Source organism: Microtus oregoni, unplaced genomic scaffold (genome assembly GCF_018167655.1).
Source record: "Microtus oregoni isolate MIOR12 unplaced genomic scaffold, Mior012 000071F_ref0000514, whole genome shotgun sequence".
In the NCBI taxonomy this organism is placed as follows: Eukaryota; Metazoa; Chordata; class Mammalia; order Rodentia; family Cricetidae; genus Microtus; species Microtus oregoni.
This window is the reverse complement of record NW_024543978.1, coordinates 1,831,763-1,848,578: the sequence shown is the minus strand read 5'-3', so window position 1 is coordinate 1,848,578 and position 16,816 is coordinate 1,831,763. Positions and strand designations below refer to the sequence as shown.

General features: G+C 51.7%; 2 protein-coding genes across 4 annotated transcripts; one reads left to right on the top strand and one right to left on the bottom strand.

Moving 5' to 3' along the window:
• Nucleotides 1-306: 306 nt before the first annotated feature.
• Lsm14b (LSM family member 14B) lies at nucleotides 307-10,140 on the top strand. 3 transcript variants are annotated; one of them, XM_041641915.1, is made up of 10 exons: nucleotides 308-666; nucleotides 1,937-2,100; nucleotides 3,064-3,199; nucleotides 4,084-4,200; nucleotides 6,175-6,342; nucleotides 6,519-6,596; nucleotides 6,785-6,946; nucleotides 7,271-7,421; nucleotides 8,614-8,798; nucleotides 9,035-10,140. In XM_041641915.1, exons 1-9 carry the CDS (start codon nucleotides 540-542, stop codon nucleotides 8,783-8,785), a joined length of 1,275 nt encoding a protein of 424 aa, XP_041497849.1. In that variant the 5' UTR covers nucleotides 308-539; the 3' UTR covers nucleotides 8,786-8,798; nucleotides 9,035-10,140. The 3 variants fall into 3 exon arrangements, with proteins under 3 accessions (XP_041497851.1, XP_041497850.1, XP_041497849.1); XM_041641917.1 differs by lacking the exon at nucleotides 4,084-4,200 and having other exon boundaries at nucleotides 307-666; XM_041641916.1 differs by lacking the exon at nucleotides 6,519-6,596 and having other exon boundaries at nucleotides 307-666.
• Nucleotides 10,141-11,209: 1,069 nt separating this feature from the next.
• Psma7 (proteasome 20S subunit alpha 7) lies at nucleotides 11,210-16,752 on the bottom strand. The gene is made up of 7 exons (XM_041641723.1): nucleotides 16,566-16,752; nucleotides 13,551-13,677; nucleotides 13,183-13,307; nucleotides 12,672-12,794; nucleotides 12,190-12,309; nucleotides 11,762-11,824; nucleotides 11,210-11,396 (listed from the first exon to the last, which is right to left on the bottom strand). Exons 1-7 carry the CDS (start codon nucleotides 16,659-16,661, stop codon nucleotides 11,301-11,303), a joined length of 750 nt encoding a protein of 249 aa, XP_041497657.1. The 5' UTR covers nucleotides 16,662-16,752; the 3' UTR covers nucleotides 11,210-11,300.
• Between the last annotated feature and the right edge of the window lie 64 nt (nucleotides 16,753-16,816).

Sequence of the window (16,816 nt, the reverse complement as noted above, 5' to 3'; positions counted from 1 at the left end):
GCCCCCGAGTTTGCAAACAGCGGCCGCCCGCCCGCCCCGCGCACGCGCGCTCCGCCCCCCGCCCCGCCCGCTCGATCTCACGCCCCTAACCCGTGCGCGGAGCCCGCCGGGAACCGGCTGTGCAGAGCCCGAGAGGCCGGTCCCCCCCGCCCACCGCCCAGCCGGCCGTGCCAAGCTGCGCAGGCGCAGCCCCGCCCGCTGCCGGCGGCGCGGCCATATTTAAAGGGAGGCCGGCGCGATGAGCCAATGAGCTTGCGAGCGTGCGGAGGCGGCGCGTGGCGGCTGGAGGCCCCGGATGTGGCTGCGGCGGAGCTCCTCCCCCTCCCCCCGCTCCCCTCAGACTCGGGCTAAGCGCCTCGCTCCGCTCCCTCTCCGGCTCGCTCGCGGCCCGCAGGCCCCTAGGCGCGGCAGGAGGCGCCTCGGCGGCGGCAGCGGCGGCGCAGAGGTGCGCGGGAGTAGGCGGCCAGGCGACCGCGCGGCGGCGGAGCGGGCGGGGCTCGGCGCTGGTCCCCCGCGCCTGGCGCGCCCCGGCCGCCGCCATGAGCGGCTCGTCCGGCACCCCGTATCTGGGCAGCAAGATCAGCCTCATCTCCAAGGCGCAGATCCGCTACGAGGGCATTCTCTACACCATCGACACCGACAATTCCACCGTGGCGCTCGCCAAAGGTAGCGGCCCGCCGCCGCCGCGCGCCCAACCGCCGCCCCAACAGCTCGGCTGCCCCGCGCCTGCCCGCACAATGGTGGTGCCGGCTTCGGCGGGGGCCAGGGGAGGAGCGGACCGCGGTCCTGCAGGTGTCGGGGGGCGGGGCGGCTCCGAAGCCGCGGACCTCCCCGCCTGCGAGACGTCCCTGCGGGGCGAGCCGCGTGCCGTGGCGGGGGGCCCGGGTCCAGCGCGCTCTGCTGGAACCCCGTGGCAGCCACGGCCCACCGCGTCCGGGTGCAGCCTCCAGCCGAGCCGGGGAGTCGCTAGAGCTGCCGCTGCCCTGCCCCGCACTCTTCCGACCCTGTCGACTTGAGGGGTTGGTTTGTGATGAGAGAAGTCCAAGAGTCGGTGCGCGCTGGTCCCGGCAGCGTGAGGCCCCCAGAGCTTCTTTGTCTCCGTTCTCCGCGTAAAATGGGGCGCTCGTTTCCTTGCTGCTCCTCGGAAGCGCGAGCGCAGCAGGCCGCCCGGGGTGTGTGTTAGACCCTCGAGGGTGCAGGTGGAAGGGTCGAGGCCAGTCCTGAGCCATTCTCCCGAACCCTAGCAGTACCTTCCCTTTGAAAGCTGGCTCCCGCACCCAGACTGTGGCGCTGCCGGGGAGAGCTGCACTGCTCTTGCCTTGAGATCCCCAGTTGGAGAAACAAGGCCCAGAGTAGACCCCTGTCCACAGTAGGAGTTTGCTGCTTAAGTCCTGCTACCAGACTCAGATCAGCCCCGGCGTCCTGCCAAAGAGAGGTGTGCTAGCCCTTCCTAGATCCCGTGGAGGATCCCTTGGGTTCCGGATTTCCTTGTGGACACAGAAGCTAGTGTTCAGGGACTCCTTCCTTTTGTTTCTGCAGCAGCCCAGGCCTGTTGTTCCCTGCTTGCCTAGGAATACTGCCTCAGCTGCAGCCTGTGATGAGGGTTTAGGCTTGAAGCTGCTAAGTGTTCCATCTGCAGTCAGATGTGAGGAGGGAGGTTTCTGCAGAGACAATCAGTGGGTTTGTGCAGATGTGCAGGGAGCTTTGGGAGGCTTGGATTCTGTGACATTTCTCATGTCCTCTTGCTGAACTACCGTCCCTTGCTTTCTTTGAGATGAGGCGCCTTACAGGTGATGTCAGCTGGAAAGTGGGAGATTAAGGAGCTGTTAATTGTCGGTAGAATGCTGTGTCAGAGAGGGCGCTGTAGTGTTAGAAGCTGATCAAATGGACTTGGCACAGGACTACAACTTAACCCTTCTTTTTTTTAACCCCTAAGTGAGGTCCTTTGGTACTGAAGACCGTCCCACAGATAGGCCTGCTCCCCCAAGAGAGGAAATTTATGAGTACATCATTTTCCGGGGAAGTGATATCAAAGATATTACTGTGTGTGAACCTCCAAAAGCTCAGCACACACTCCCTCAGGATCCTGCTATTGTTCAGGTAAGTGTATGGGTGTGGTTCATAAGAGATCTTCGTTTCCACATGGAACTTGGTATCATCTTTTTGTCCAGAGCAATCAACTTGAAGACTTGTCCTCTAGTGAGCGCTGGCCTGGTTTTCACCTGGATGGTTTCTGTACCCATGCAGCATGTGCTCTGCTGGGTCGTGTGTTCTGTATGGCAAGGCCAGCAGGGAAAGAAAACTGTAGCTTGCTGTGTGTGATGTGCTGCTAGTCTTGCCTGGTCCTGGGGGACCTGGAACATTGCCCTCAAGCCCTGAGGGGCCACAGTGTGAGGGCATCAGATGCTTTCAGGATGATAGGGTTGGTTCGCTGTCTTGAGAGTCTTATACTGTTATATTCTGTTGTTGTAGAACCCTAAATTTGAAAGTCTTAAGCTAAGCCTGACTGCCTGGTAGGTTATATGTCAGGTTCGTCAGGGGCAGGGCATCTAGATGGTTATCTTACATAAAGTCAGGCCTTGGTTGGCTTCTGCAGTGCAGGCTGCTCAGGTTCTGGGATGAGGCTGTGCATAGAAAGGTAGCAGCAGGCAGCGGTGGCTTCTGTGGCACTGGAAGGACCCAGCTTGGTGCATAGGTATTGAGGGTGAGTGTGGGAATAGGCCAGCCTTCAGATGAACAGGCATGATCCTGAATTCTGTGTAGGGAGACAAAGGAGGGGAGGGGACAAACACATCTGGAGGTATGTGAATAGTTCATGGCCCCACATCTCTTCACGGAAACTTTCTCCAACTAAAAAGGCCAGACCGCTGTTGGCAGAGGGGAGTTGTGAAAGGGTTTTAATTTTGTGAAGTTCATGCACTTTTGGCAACACTGGAAACTGCCCAGAACTGCCTACCACATCAGGAGTGCAGGCTGACAGACTTGGCAAGTGCTGTATGTGGAGACTTGCTTGAGAGGTAACGGGATGTTGCAGTGCTCTTACCTGTGTGTCTCGTTGTTCAGTCCTCCCTGGGCTCTGCCTCCGCCTCGCCCTTCCAGCCGCATGTGCCTTACAGCCCCTTCAGAGGGATGCCGCCGTATGGCCAGCTGGCAGCCAGCTCCCTGCTCAGCCAGCAGTATGCCGCCTCCTTAGGTCTAGGTGAGTGACTGTTCTGTGTGCTCAACTACCTTTGCCTGTGATCACCATATAGTGATAGAGTTTTATACCCTGAGAGTGGGACAATTAATTCTTGGTGTCATACAGCTCCTGGCCTGTTACATCGTGCCACTCCTGATAAATTACCCGTTTTCTGAGACTAAGAGGCAGCAGTGTTAGTTCAGAATGCACTTGAAATCAGAAGTTCTGTGTAGCTGTAGTCTCTTACAGATGGGATCTATCTAAGACTATTAGTGCCCTATATCTTATTATAGCCTATATTAATCTGTTGCAGGAGCCCAGCTCAAACATGGTTTCTACTGAGGTTTACTAGCCTTAGATTAAGAGTATCTCTATGTTGGGAGTAAGGTCAGCCCTGTCTTTGACCTGGACCATGATGCTGTGTTCAGAGCATAGAGAATTGGGCACTTTTCTCAGTGCTGGGGAGGCAGAGACAGACGGGCCCCTGAGGTTGGCTAACTCGCAGGTTAAGCCTAATTATTGGGCAGCTGAGAGACCCTGCCTTAAAAACAAAGTGGATGACACCCAAGGAAGCAACCCCCAGGTTGACCTGTGGCCTTGACATGAATGTGCATATGTACACATGCGTGTTTCCTCCACCCCTAAGAACACAGTTTGCATCTTGTCCTTCCATCCTTGCTCAAGACTCCAGCAGCTGAGGCAGGGAATGTTAGTTAAACTCCAGACCAATGCTATGGGCCACTTGTGATTGCTGTTCTGATGTGACAGGCGACTTCTCAGCCTCGCTCTAAAATACATCATTTGAGAGGTTGCTTGGCTCTTTCCAGGCTTGCTAGGCATAAGACAAGAATGTTCTGACTTACTTGTGTGCTTTCTCTTTGCTCTTCTCTCTTTCTCTTCTGTAGAGAAGTTGGTAAGCCCTCCAGCCTCAGCCGCTGCTTCCAGCCCTAGTTCCTCTCCATCTCCACAGCCTGTTTCAGAGCTTGACATGTCCTCAGAGCCACCTCAGCTCACTTCCAAGGGTAACAGCAGTTTGGAGAACTAACTGCATGCTTTCTCGTAGACTGTGAGAGCCAGGGGGTGAACAGAGCCAGGATGGCAGGAACTGGAACAGACCCTTCACTAGGCCCAGGGATCAGGACACTGCTTCTGCTTGGTTCGGCATGTGGCCTGATTTATTAATGCCAGTTTTAAAGGGTTAGAAAGAGCCAACAGAGGACTTAATTCATTCTGCCTGGGTTTATGGTTTGGCCTGTCATGGCCATTACATGGGAAGACATAAAACTGTTTTCTTGGGTTTTCTGAGTCCTAAACACGTTCTGGATTTCTGCTGTGGAACTTTCCCAAACAACTCAGATGAAACATGTGTAGTTCTGTCTTAAGGGCATTTGAGGAGGGGAGCTTGAATGGCAGCCCCCAGGTGTTTGACTGCATGAACAATGCCAACTTGAGAGCCAGCTGGCTAGTTTTACTATCCACCCACCTATCTCCGTTGATACAGCATTTACAGGGTTTCTTGACCTTCCTCATGTTCTTGTGCTGATGTTTCTGCATGTCTGTTTTACATGTTGGCATCGTGCTTGTAGCAGCTCAAACCTTAATCATTACCCAGCTTAGTCCAGGAGGCCGCCCGGGCCGGGGCACAGAGTACAATCCATCTATTTGTGTGGGTTGTTATGTCCTGTAGGGCCTCTTTGTACCTAAACGAGGGAATGCATAACCCTTTCTAATTAAGAGCTGTCACTGAGGATGCTTTCCTTGCCCTTAGGATTGCTCACAGAAATCCACCATAGGATAAAATTGCTTTACAAAGCACACAAGGGGCAGGATAGATTGCTCATAGTTAACCTGGATTTGATTCCCAGGGTCCCCATAGTGGTTCATAACTGTCTATAACTCCAGTCCTAGGGGATCTAACCTCCTCTTCTGGACTCTTAAGGAGACCAGGCATGCATGTGGTGCAGACTTACATGTAGACAAACACCCATATATGTACAAATAAATATTTAAAAAACTGTACCCAGAAGCCACTTTGGTGTGACTGTTTCCTGTTTGTCTTTGGGAGTCTTTTTGCTGAGTGAGATGATAGGCCTGGAAAAGTAGTCCATCTTGGTTTCTGTCAGAGAGAGCACCTTACGAATGCTTGCCGGGAGTGCGTCCCTGACCATGTGATAGTCTCTCCACAGCAGTGTCTCATTTTGTTTTGCCATGACCAGGACTTGTGTTTTACGCCTCACTCCAGTCCCACATAGTCCCTAGGGCTAATGTTCCCCATGGATTATGGGATGTGGGACAGGTCAAAGGGGGCCACAGACAGTACTGGTGGCTTCTGTGTTTTACCAGTTTCGGAGGATTCATACTGGGACCACCACTGAAGCTCTGTTTTGAGGGTGCGTTTTGTGTGTGCGTTAGGTATACACTGGGCACCCGGTAGCCCGTCCTTGCTTATGAGAGCTTTTTACTCTGAGAAGCTGTAGGTTATTAACCTTCATTGTAGTACGTCCTGGTCACCTCATCTTGTTTCTCATAAAGCTGTTCTAGAATTTCAGAGTCTGATTACTGGACTTTCTAGAAGATCCCAGGCTAGGTGGGTTCTCCTGCATAGATCAGAGTAACATTTCTTGAATTCCGACTTCATTTCAGGACTGTTGACACCTTCAGGCTTGGTCAAAACTTGTCTAGAAAACCCATTGGTAAACTTGAGGAAGTACCAGTTGGCGTTGGTAGCACAATGACTTTCCTCATCGTAGTTCAAAGATCGGCGTTCCTAGAGAACAGGCCTTGGTGCCTCCCTGTGACTTAATTTCCTTTGTCACCTGGATCAGCTTCAAAAGGAGTGGGCTGGTCTGGGAGAGTAAATCCTGAGTTCAGAATTTCTCTAGACAGTATGTCACCCCTGCCCTAACCCCACCCCCAAGGTACCATCCAGGAGAAATGGCTGGAGGTAGTAAATTTCTCTTAGCTACTTCTAAACCTGCCTTCCCTCTTCAACTCAGGAGCTGGTTTTCCATCTACCCCAGTCGGCAAGAGCCCCATGGTGGAACAGGCTGTCCAGACTAGTTCTGCTGATAACTTGAATGCTAAGAAACTCTTACCCACCAAGGTCACCTCGGGGACACAACTCAATGGTCGCCAGGCTCAGCCAAGCAGCAAGACTGCCATCGGTACTTGCACTTGATATCCCCCTGCCGTTTGCTATATGTTCCCAGTGTAGAACTCACTGGGCTGTGTGGACAGGCAGCCTAGTCCCATAGGCTGCATGTGGTGGTGGTACTCTGCTTTGGTGGCTGGGTTCTGGCTTCAGCGGGAGCTTTGCCTCACTTTTCCCTTTGCACCTTAGATGTAGTCCAGTCGGCACCTGTGCACACTCAAGGGCAGGTGAATGATGAGAACAGAAGACCTCCACGGAGGCGGTCAGGTAACTCCGTGGCCACGAGCAGCAGGGCCACTTTGCTTGCCTGTGCTGGGGACTTGGGGCTAAGGTGGGCCTTAGTGAGCTGTGCCCCCTTTGTCTTCAGTATGTCTGTGAGCTACTTTTGAATTCAAACTGGAAATAAGTTGGTGACTTCAGCCATGCTGGGTTTTTTTTTTTCTTTCTCCACATAGGCAATAGGCGAACAAGAAATCGTTCCAGAGGGCAAAACCGTCCAACTAATGTTAAGGAAAACACAATCAAGTTTGAAGGTGACTTTGATTTTGAGAGTGCAAATGCCCAGTTCAACCGAGAAGAGCTCGATAAAGAATTTAAGAAGAAGCTGAATTTTAAAGGTCTGATTCACTTGAAAGTTAGCCCCCAAGAGATTCCCTAGAGCATGTTAAGACATGATGGCTGGCATTGCTCTGGAAGGACGTGGGGTCCTGACCAATGTGAAAATTAGAATGAGATGAGATGAGGAAGGGTTGGGGCGGGGATTGTGAAGCTTGTGACTCGCAGTGAGAAGAAAGGGTCTCTGGCATGAAATGTTTAGGTCATCCTCTGGGCCTGAGTGCACCCCCAACAGGAAACCATCCTCTGGGCCTGAGTGCACCCCCAACAGGAAACCATTGGGTAGTGTTTGTCTCTGGACCTTTGTGCCCTGCTTTTCTTTGTAGAAGACAAAGCTGAGAAGGGGGAAGAGAAGGACCCTACTGTGATGACCCAGAGTGAAGAGACTCCTACTGAGGAAGATCTTCTGGGGCCCAACTGTTACTATGACAAATCCAAGTCCTTCTTTGACAACATTTCTTCTGAACTCAAAACAAGGTCAGGACCTGAGTGCACTGTGGGAAGGATGACTGGTTTGTAAGTCCTAGAAGCACACGACTAAAATGTACTAACATTAAGTCTGAGGTTTGAGTTTATATTCTGGGTGGGTGTTTTGGGATCTTACATTTCTACATGATAAGTACTGGAGTCCCAGCTGGGTCTACTTCTGCCAGCTAGGGTGTAGTACCAAAAGCCTCTGGCTGTCCCCTAGCCTGATTTGGACTTGATGAGGTCAAGTCCTTGCGCTCCCTGTTTGCCTCCAAGAGTTCCATTTGTGCTGTTTTTTCTTGCCCATCTGCCTACTGGCATAGATACATGTAAGCAATTGGCTGAGCACCCTGTCCTCCCAAGTCTTGGAAGTCAGTGATTGTGATATATGTGTCAGCACTGTGGATGAACACCCCCAGACTGTACAGTAGTAGTCTTCAGAGCAGGCATGGTGTGCAAACAAAGACCTAGGAGTCCTGTTGGTTGAGTATTAGGCGCACTGCCAGCCAATGAAGAACAGGAAATGAGCTGGGTAGTCTGAGCCATACACACTGTCAGGGGAGCAATTGAAGCAAGAAAGATACAAGCAAAGAGAAGGACTTAGGCCCAGCTGTATCGTAGGAGGGGTGTGGCCAGGACTCTGCAACAGCTGTAGGAGTGAGGAACGGGACTTCCATCAGAATGGGCAGGTTGATGGTGCTGGATATATTCTAAGCAATGAACTTCACTGCCTCCTGGTGACAGTGGCTGAAGATGAGCTGGTGTGAAGCTGACCTGGATGGCTCTTAGGGCTTCACTGTCATCCACTTGTGTCCATTGTTTACTCTTGTGACAGAGGTGGGTCTTGAGCCACAGGAGGCCTGGTGTGCAGTATAAAGGTGTGTGCTCCAGGGTAGTGTGCTCCTGCCTCGGGCAACCACAGCAGTAGCTCATCCTTCCTTCTCACTGCTATTTGAAGGACAAAGCCTATTTCAGAAACATCAGTTGTTGCCCACTGCAGTCTGATTTTTGGTTTTTCAAGACAGGGTTTCCCTTTTCAAACAAGGTTTTCTTGCTGTCCCTGGAGCTTGCTCTGTAGACCAGGCTGGCCTCAAGCACAGAGATCCACCTACCTCTGCCTCCCCAATGCTGGGAATAAAGGTGTGCCCCACCACCGCCCAACTTACAGTTAGATCTTAACACACCTTATCTTTTGGTTTAGTTCTAGGCGAACAACATGGGCAGAAGAGAGGAAGCTAAACACTGAGACCTTTGGGGTATCTGGGAGGTTCCTTCGGGGCCGCAGTTCACGTGGTGGATTCCGAGGAGGCAGAGGCAATGGAACAACACGGCGCAACCCCACTTCCCACCGAGCTGGGACTGGCCGGGTGTGAGGGTGCAGTACAAGTAAGCGAGGAACCTTCTGGATCCCTGGGTAGGAGGTGGTGGGGTGAGATCCCTAGACCGTGTTTAGAGCTGCGCGCACAGAAGCAAGTCTGGCTGAAGTCCTGTGCGGTGCTGGGTGGGATGTGGAGGGCCAGGGTTTCTTTCCTTCCTCTGTCTCCTGGTCCCCATGGTGGTGAGGGAATAGGCAGCCGTGTGACAGGTACCTTTGGACACACGGACTACTTGTCGTTTCATAGGGTCCTGAAGAGGACAGAAGGAAATGAACGCTACAGTCACCAGGAGAAGTGATCTTGTTTACCAAGTCTGGATGCTACTTAGCTACTTAGCTTTGGACTCAACCTAAACTTGGATGTGGTCTGATTAGAACCACTTGTTTTGGGGGAAGTATTTTGTGGGTGACCTTGTGAAGGTATCTTGACCTACATTTTCTTCTTGGTTGCACACAGACTAATTGTAAGGTTTGGTATTTTGCAAAAAGGTTTCTATAGGCAAAGGCTCAATCCTCACTTTGTAATTTTTTTTTTAAATGACAGCTTTGACTCTTAAAACAGAACCAAATTTTATTTGGCACATGTGGTGTCCAAATGTCTCTGCTACCCATCTGGCCCCTGGTGCTGCTGGCCTGGTACCCCAACTGCTAAAAGTGGGAAGTCTCAGGAGCCAGGCAGGGCCAGCACAGGGTTAACCAGTCATATGGGGTGGGAGGGCCAAGGGCAGTGAAGGGGGGTGGGGTTTCATGGATCATGTTGTGTAATGAACCAGTGATGTTCAGTGCTGGAGGCTGACAGAGGGATGAGTGAAGTAGTTCATTGTAGAGCCTGGCTTCCACAGCTACTGAGGCTGTCGAGATCCAAGACAAGGGATGTGGTGTGCCCGGCTTCCTGCCCTTGTCTGCCTCTGGCCCAGGTCAGCCATTGTTAGAAGACTCTGGCTGCACCTAAGTATTCTCATCCACTTTGAAATGAGCCAGTCTTTTTTTTTTTTTTTTTTTTTATTTTAAGGTCACTGGCCTTGTTTCCTCAATTGTAAATAGTTCTTGTGTGTTTATTTTAAAGGAGGTGGTGGAGGGAGGGTGGGAACATAAACTTGTTGCATGAGTAAATGGGTCAGATTTTCTGTATAAGCATGCGTCCTCTGACTGACAGGGCATTTTGTTGAAAATAAGCACCTTGATAACCAAAACCCCTTCAAAATAGCTATAAAGCTTTAGTTCTGTATTAATGAAGTCACATTGCAAAAGCTTGGGTTTATTTTTTTAGGACTTCATAGCTGAGACTAGAACATAGCACTGGGGCTACTGTTGGGGTAATGCAAACTCTAAATAAACATTCAAGCCTTCAAATGCTGCCTCCATCGCCTTTGTCATGTCCAGGCCTACCCAGAAGCAAGAACTAGTCAGGCCTAGAGCACACCTAGGCTACTTAGGTGTTGGAGGTATATGCCAGAAAAGTGACCCAATGACCACAGATGAAGAAGGCAGGCTGGTTCTCACTGGGCACCCCAGTCTAATATGGATGGAAACTGGTGTAAGTGTAAACCACCTTGCTTTGCTGTGGCTGTTCAAGTATTAAGGGCAGATGTGGTCAGTGGATTGGCAGGCAGCCTTGGGACCGTTGATGACATATCCTGTCCTTTACTAATAAGAGTATATATGCTACATACCTTAAACTAGTTAAATTGGTTTTTCTCTGCCAAGACACAGTAGCTTATAGATGTTACAATAGGCATAAATTTGGCGAAAGAATTTCTGTTCTAACATAACTGGTTAAGGGGGTGGGGGTGTAGCTGTAAGCCAAAGCAGTTGGTAGAATGATAAACTGGTTAAGAAGCCAAGAGGAAGTGCATTCCTGGCCAAAAAAACAACACAGTGACAGTCAGTACTAAGTTGTTTTGGGGGTGGCATGGGAGGTCTTACTATGGAGCTCTTTTTTTTTTCTTTTGGTTTTTTGGGACTGTGTTTCTATGTAGCCTGGCTGTCCTGGTCTTAAACTCTGCCTCCCCTGGGATTAAAGGTGCATTGTGCCACTACCCACCTAAGGTTCGATTTGTGTATGTATGCATGACTGAGTATATACCACATTTATGAGCTGGCATTACAGACAGCCGCCGGTCATCGAATGTAAGTGCTGGGAACCAAACCCAGGTCCTTTGAAAGAACACCAAGTGTTCTTGTACTGAGCCATAAGTAAGGGACCTGGGCCTCACATGCCAGGCCAGAGGAGCTGTACACACCAGGTAACTAGCTACATTGAAAGTCATGGCTCCAGAGTTATTTGGGAGAAAGCTCTGGGAACCCTGGGTCTGTTGGACCCTTACGCAGACATGCTGAGAGTACGAGGCCAGCACTCATGCAAAGATCCCATCTTAACTACAGCCGCACCCGAATGATGTGCTCGCATCACAAGACAGAGTTAAAAAATGTAGATGTTTATTGGGCTCCGGGACAAGCAGACAGAAGACCCGCAACACCAATGCTGAAAGCCGCTCCAAATAACGCACACTTCATGACGATGCTTTCTTTTGTTTCTTCTTTTCATTTTCTTCCTTTTCTTTTTCAATCTCGGCAACATATTTCTCAATTTCTTCAGGATTTAGAATCTACCCCACAAGAAGCACATTTATAATTAATCTGCATAAGATGCAAGCACACCACCACCTGGTGGTGCAACTACTTCTGCAGGCCTGCATTATGCTGCTTGGAATAAGGCGAGTGGCCCAGACAGCAGCAGAGCTGGTGTTGACAGTCTACGCCAGAACACAGCACATCTCCACAACAGTCAAGAGGGGGGGAGGTAGTGCCACAGTACAACCAATGGCCTATGAGAAGCAACATAAGAGGGCCAGGGGAGGGTTATGAAAATGCCATCAATAGTGTGTTTGTACACACCTGGAACCTCGGACTGGGTATGTAAGGTAGGAGCGCTCCCCTCTATCTGAACCCTTCCACCAAAAATGAGACTTACCTTGAGAGGTTGATCCCGTCTCATGACAGCAAGCTCAATGTTTTTGCCACCTGACTGAACCACCTTGAAGAAAGCAAAGCATTAATTAGGTGTGTCTAACCTCACATGGACCTAAATTTTGGTCCATGACCAGACCAGCCAGATGGGAGAGTGAACATCTATGGCTTTTGTCCCAAATGCAGGTGGGTATCTGGTCAGGCCTGCGGAGGATACTTACGTAACCTCCAGTCTGTACAGCAACTCCTCATAAAGGAACCCAATACCTGTGTTCTAGCTACTGTGGCTTCACCTGCTTGCCTCCTACCTCCCTGACTTAGCACACAGCCTCTCATGTTCTGCCCTAAGGCAAGCCCTGACTGTCCCAGTCACACCACCCCCTCTCAGACACAGCAGGCCCATTCTGCCTGGGGTGTCCCACATATACTCACTTCCAGAAGTGCCTTGATGACTAGTTTGATGGTCAGATCGTCTGTCTCGATGGCATCATCCGTGTAGTTCTTCTCCAAGAATTCACGCACTGACTTGGCGCCCCGGCCTATGGCATTGGCCTAAAACAGATGGGTCTCAGTAGAGCCAGTCTATGTGGCTGGCCAGTGGCTGCCTTCTTCCACGGCCTGCAGATGGCTTCTCCAGCAGTGGGAGGCGGTAGCACTGACCCTGATCCTACCTTTAAGGCTATTAGCACATTAGAATGGAAGTTCTTTCATTGTCAAGAGACACTTGGGAAGATTGCAATTAGGCCCTCTCTGATGCAATGCCAAACAGCAATGTAGAATGTGTTGCTTTCATAGAAGCACTGTGAGACAAACAGGCAGTGCACGCGGAACATGCTGAGAGGTTGCCGTCTGTCTGCTGATGCCGCTTTAGTCTTCCCTATGCCCAAAGCCCCACTGTTTCGACACAGACTTACCTTCCAGGCATGATACGTGCCCGACGGGTCAGTCTGATAGAGTCTGGGGGTGCCATCAAAGTCAAAACCCACAATGAGGGCAGAGATGCCAAATGGCCTGCGCCCATTGCTCTGAGTATAGCGCTGAAAGGAATAGAAGCGACAACCACAACTGCTTAGTGACCTGCCACTCAGACGGTAACATTCCCTTTTCCTCTAAGACACACCCAGGACTGAAAATGCATTATGTATCTTTTTTAAAGATTTATTTGTATCTATTTGCCTGCATGTGTGTGCGCCACATGGTGTCTGGTGTCCTGCATTGCACATCTTACCACAGAGCAGGGGAGCCTTTCAGCCCTCTCAACTGCTTGACAAATGGTAGCTTAGACTAAGCAAGACAAAATCTTATATTCCCCTCTAGAGACCAGAGTCAGGATGGCTCCAGGTCAGAAGAATCAGCCGAACGGTGCTGTAGGGGCCAGATGAAGTCACACGGGCCCCCGATAGCAGTGCCTGAGGAAGCGCCTACCTGCTTCAGACTGGCAATGTAGCGGGTGATGTACTCCACAGTGACTGGGTCTTCCACAGTCAGCCGGTGGCTCTGGCACTCTACCCGGGCTCTGTTGATGACTATCCGTGCATCAGCAGTGAGGCCTGAAACACGAGCAGAGGCTCTGTCAGGGCAGCTCGTCACACCGGCCTCTGCAAGCTTCCCAAGAAGGCTCTGCTGAAAGTGGTAACCGCCATCCCTGGGGTGCTAGCGGCAAGGAGAGTCTCTTAATGTCCAAATCCCTTTCTTTTCAAGGGTCGCCGTTAACCAGTCTCCATGTGTCACAACCGCCTAGCCCCACCAATTGGTCACCAGGGCTCCCCCTACCACCCCGGAGCAACCTGTACCTGCAAAGGCCATGCAGACATTGTCATCCAAAGCGCAGATCTTTCGGACTGTTCTTTCATCTTGTAGCTTGGCCACTGATTTTTTTTCCACACCAAGAACAACAATATCCCTTCCTCGTACACCAACCTTAAATGAGAATGCAGGTCACTTTTAAGAATTACATAATAAGCAGGACAGCTGTTAATCTTTGGCACAGCGGAGTGGGGTAGGGTCAGCCAGGCATACAGCTTGGGGCAACAGTCCCACGGGAAGGTACGCCACCTATATCCGGCCCATCGCTAACACACTGTACCAACTGGATCCACTTCTGTGGACTAGGACAATATCAGGACCTGAGTGTCCAATCTCACGCCTCTAAAACACGAAAGCACTGCAGCAGTATTATAGCTAAACGGTACTGCACAGGACCCCCAAGGCCCGAGAGAACGAAACATGGAGCAATCCCTCAACAAGGCAGCTGAGCGCAGAGGGCACAACTAGGTGGCAGCAACCCAGTTCCACTCCCCCAGCTGCAGGAACCTTCTGCAAGGTTCTACCAAGGGAGAAAAGCTCAGTCCACACCAGCCCTGGTCTGGAGTGATTTTACAAGTTTCTTCTGTGCTTCTGGGTTCTGAGAAGCTAACTGGGTACAACGACAGCTCCAGTTGGGGGAACTGGGGACAGGCACCTCCAGATTACAAAGCTTTCTTTCCTATGGTTTTGTGTGTCCCCGAGTGTGCATAAAGCCAGAGGTGCTTAATCCCCTGGGGCAGAAATGAAAGGCAGTTTTGAGACTGACCACCTGGGTGCTGAAAACTAAACTGCTCGCACTCTTTAACTGCTGGACGATCTCCCCAGCTGCTCCAATGTATGTTTGAGACAGAATCAGTCTCACTGAACCTGGCAGACTCTGCTATACTTGCTGACCAGCAAACCCAGCGTATCCTCCGGTCTCTGTCTCCTAGGAAATGGGATGCCAGGGATGTCATTCTGTGAAGCTAACTTAAAAAACAAAACAAAATAAACAGATGGGTGTTGCAGAATATGTGTTTACACTGTAAAGATACTGACTGGTTTAATGAAGAGCTAAATGGCCAACAGCTAAGCAGGAGAGAATAGGCGGGACTTCTGGGCAGAGAGAGAGAGAGAGAGAGAGAGAGAGAGAGAGAGAGAGAAACTGGGAGCAGGAATCTAGGCACATGTGATTTTTGTACAGTACTAGGAAGTAACCAAGTCATATGGCAGAATATAGATTTTTAAAAAAAATAGGTTAAGTTATAAGACCTAGCTGGGAACAAGCCTAAGTTAAGGCCAAGCTTTCATAATTAAGTCTCCATGTCATTATTATGGGTTAGGGGTCCTGATGGGAAAGTACTGCTGCATTTGTGGGGCACCAAATGCTGTTTCTCTGTTGGCTTAGTGACTGCACAGGAATCTGATATTTTAATTACTGTCCGCGGCCCCACTGCCTGCATTATGTGCCCGGTCAGCCCCTCCAGACTGGGCTTCGGCGGCAGCTGCCATGTGTAGATTTAAATTAATTATCGTTCTATTTATCAATCAGACCCGAGAACCAAAGACTGGGGTGAAAGCCTGACAGCTCAGAGAGGCTGAGTATCAACTAGCTGACCTTTGGTTTTTGTGTGGAGACAAGACACCTCAAGAGCCCAGAACCAAAAAGCAGCTCAAACTCTAGCCCTGCCCTTTCCTTCCTGTAGGTCTATCAAAATTGCTGGTTTCTCTATGGCTAATTCCCTTCTGCTAGTCAGGGGCTCTGCCCCCAAATTCAAGGTAAACTTTGACAGTTTGGAGTGTCACAGATTGATCAAATTACCCCACAAGGGGGGGGGGGCGTGGACGAGGGGGAGACACGGACAGACACGGGACAGACACGACAAGACCAGGTATTCTGGCTGGCAAAGCTGGCGCTTTAGCAACCTGGTCGGCTGTCTCACTGGTTGTTATTTTCCCCACTAGGACTGGAGAGATGGCTCAGCGGTTAAAAGCACTGGATGCTCTTCCAGAGGACCAGGGTTCAATTCCCAGCACCCACATGGCAGCGCACAAATACCTGCAACTCCAGTTCTAGTGAATCTGACACCCTCACAGAGAAATACATGAAGGCGAAACACCAATGCACATAAAGTAAAAATAAGTTATTAAAAAAAAGCATACATACACAGAGAGAGGAAGAGACGGTGTAAGAGGGTTCTCTCACTTATAGGCCCAGGCTGGCCTTGAACTTGTAAGATTTTCGAGCCTCAACCTCTAAATGCCAGGATTACAGGCCTACCCCTCCAAACCTGCTCACACTATAGTTTTTTTAGATGGGTTAGGTCACCGAAAGATTTGAGGCTTAAGTTTCAAAGTTTAAATACTTGAAAAATATAGGCGCTGCAAGACTCAGAACCAACCACGTGTGTTTCCCCAAAGACCCGGTGACTCGGGTAAAACAAAAAACAAAACCGCCTCACGGTTGATGCTTGCATGTGTCGGAGGGGGGGGGGGGGGACGGGGGACAAATGGTGCTAAGGAACAAAAACTGGGGCGCGGGGAGAAAGGTCCACCGGAACCAGAACACAGCGTCGGTGGAGCAGACAAACCCGGAAGCAGCCTGTCACCGACGCAGGGACGACGAGCCGCCCTTTGTTCACAACGCCCATCTGGGCCTAACTTGGGAGATCCCAAGTCCCTGCGGGTGCCGACTCACGGCCAGCCTCCTACGCCCGCGCGCACCTGCGGCCTCCGCGGCCCGAGCCGCGCCAATAGCACCAAGATGGCCCCGGCCCAGTGGCGGGGATGCGCTCGCCCAGACGCCCTGCAGCGGGGAAGCCTGGCAGCTGCAGCCCCCGGCTCTCCAGGGAGCGCGGCGCAGGCCCCGCGGCCCGGCTCCCTTCCTAGGTGGCCATCATTCAGCTCCCGTCACCTCCCGGGCCACCCGCCGAAAGCAGAACCCCCGGCCCCCGCGCCTAGGGCTGCATGCCCTGCTTCCCCGTGCGCCCTGCCGCGCGCAGGCCTCGCCCGGGCCGGCTCACCGCGGTGGAGCCCTTCTTGACAGCCTCCTGCGCGTACTCCACTTGGAAGAGGTGGCCGTCGGGCGAAAAGACGGTGATGGCGCGGTCGTAGCTCATCCCGGCGGACGCGCGAGCTCGGGCCGCCGCCGCTCAAAAGCGCACACTCACCGCCTGCGCCCCGCCCGCCCGGGACACGCTGCCGGCGTCCGCAGCGTCCGGCGTCAGGGAGGGGGGGGGGGGGGACGTGCGGCGCGACGGGGCGGGGCGGGGCG

Excerpts from the sequence above, each read along its gene's own strand:
- Lsm14b (XM_041641915.1), top strand. The coding sequence starts at position 540 with ATGAGCGGCTCGTCCGGCACCCCGTATCTGGGCAGCAAGATCAGCCTC. Across the intron at positions 2,101-3,063 it reads AGGATCCTGCTATTGTTCAG|TCCTCCCTGGGCTCTGCCTC; the intron begins GTAAGTGTATGG and ends CTCGTTGTTCAG. Across the intron at positions 4,201-6,174 it reads ACCTCAGCTCACTTCCAAGG|GAGCTGGTTTTCCATCTACC; the intron begins GTAACAGCAGTT and ends TCTTCAACTCAG.
- Psma7 (XM_041641723.1), bottom strand. The coding sequence starts at position 16,661 with ATGAGCTACGACCGCGCCATCACCGTCTTTTCGCCCGACGGCCACCTC. Across the intron at positions 11,825-12,189 it reads TCATCAAGGCACTTCTGGAA|GTGGTTCAGTCAGGTGGCAA; the intron begins GTGAGTATATGT and ends GCTTTCTTCAAG. Across the intron at positions 11,397-11,761 it reads GACGGGATCAACCTCTCAAG|ATTCTAAATCCTGAAGAAAT; the intron begins GTAAGTCTCATT and ends CTTGTGGGGTAG.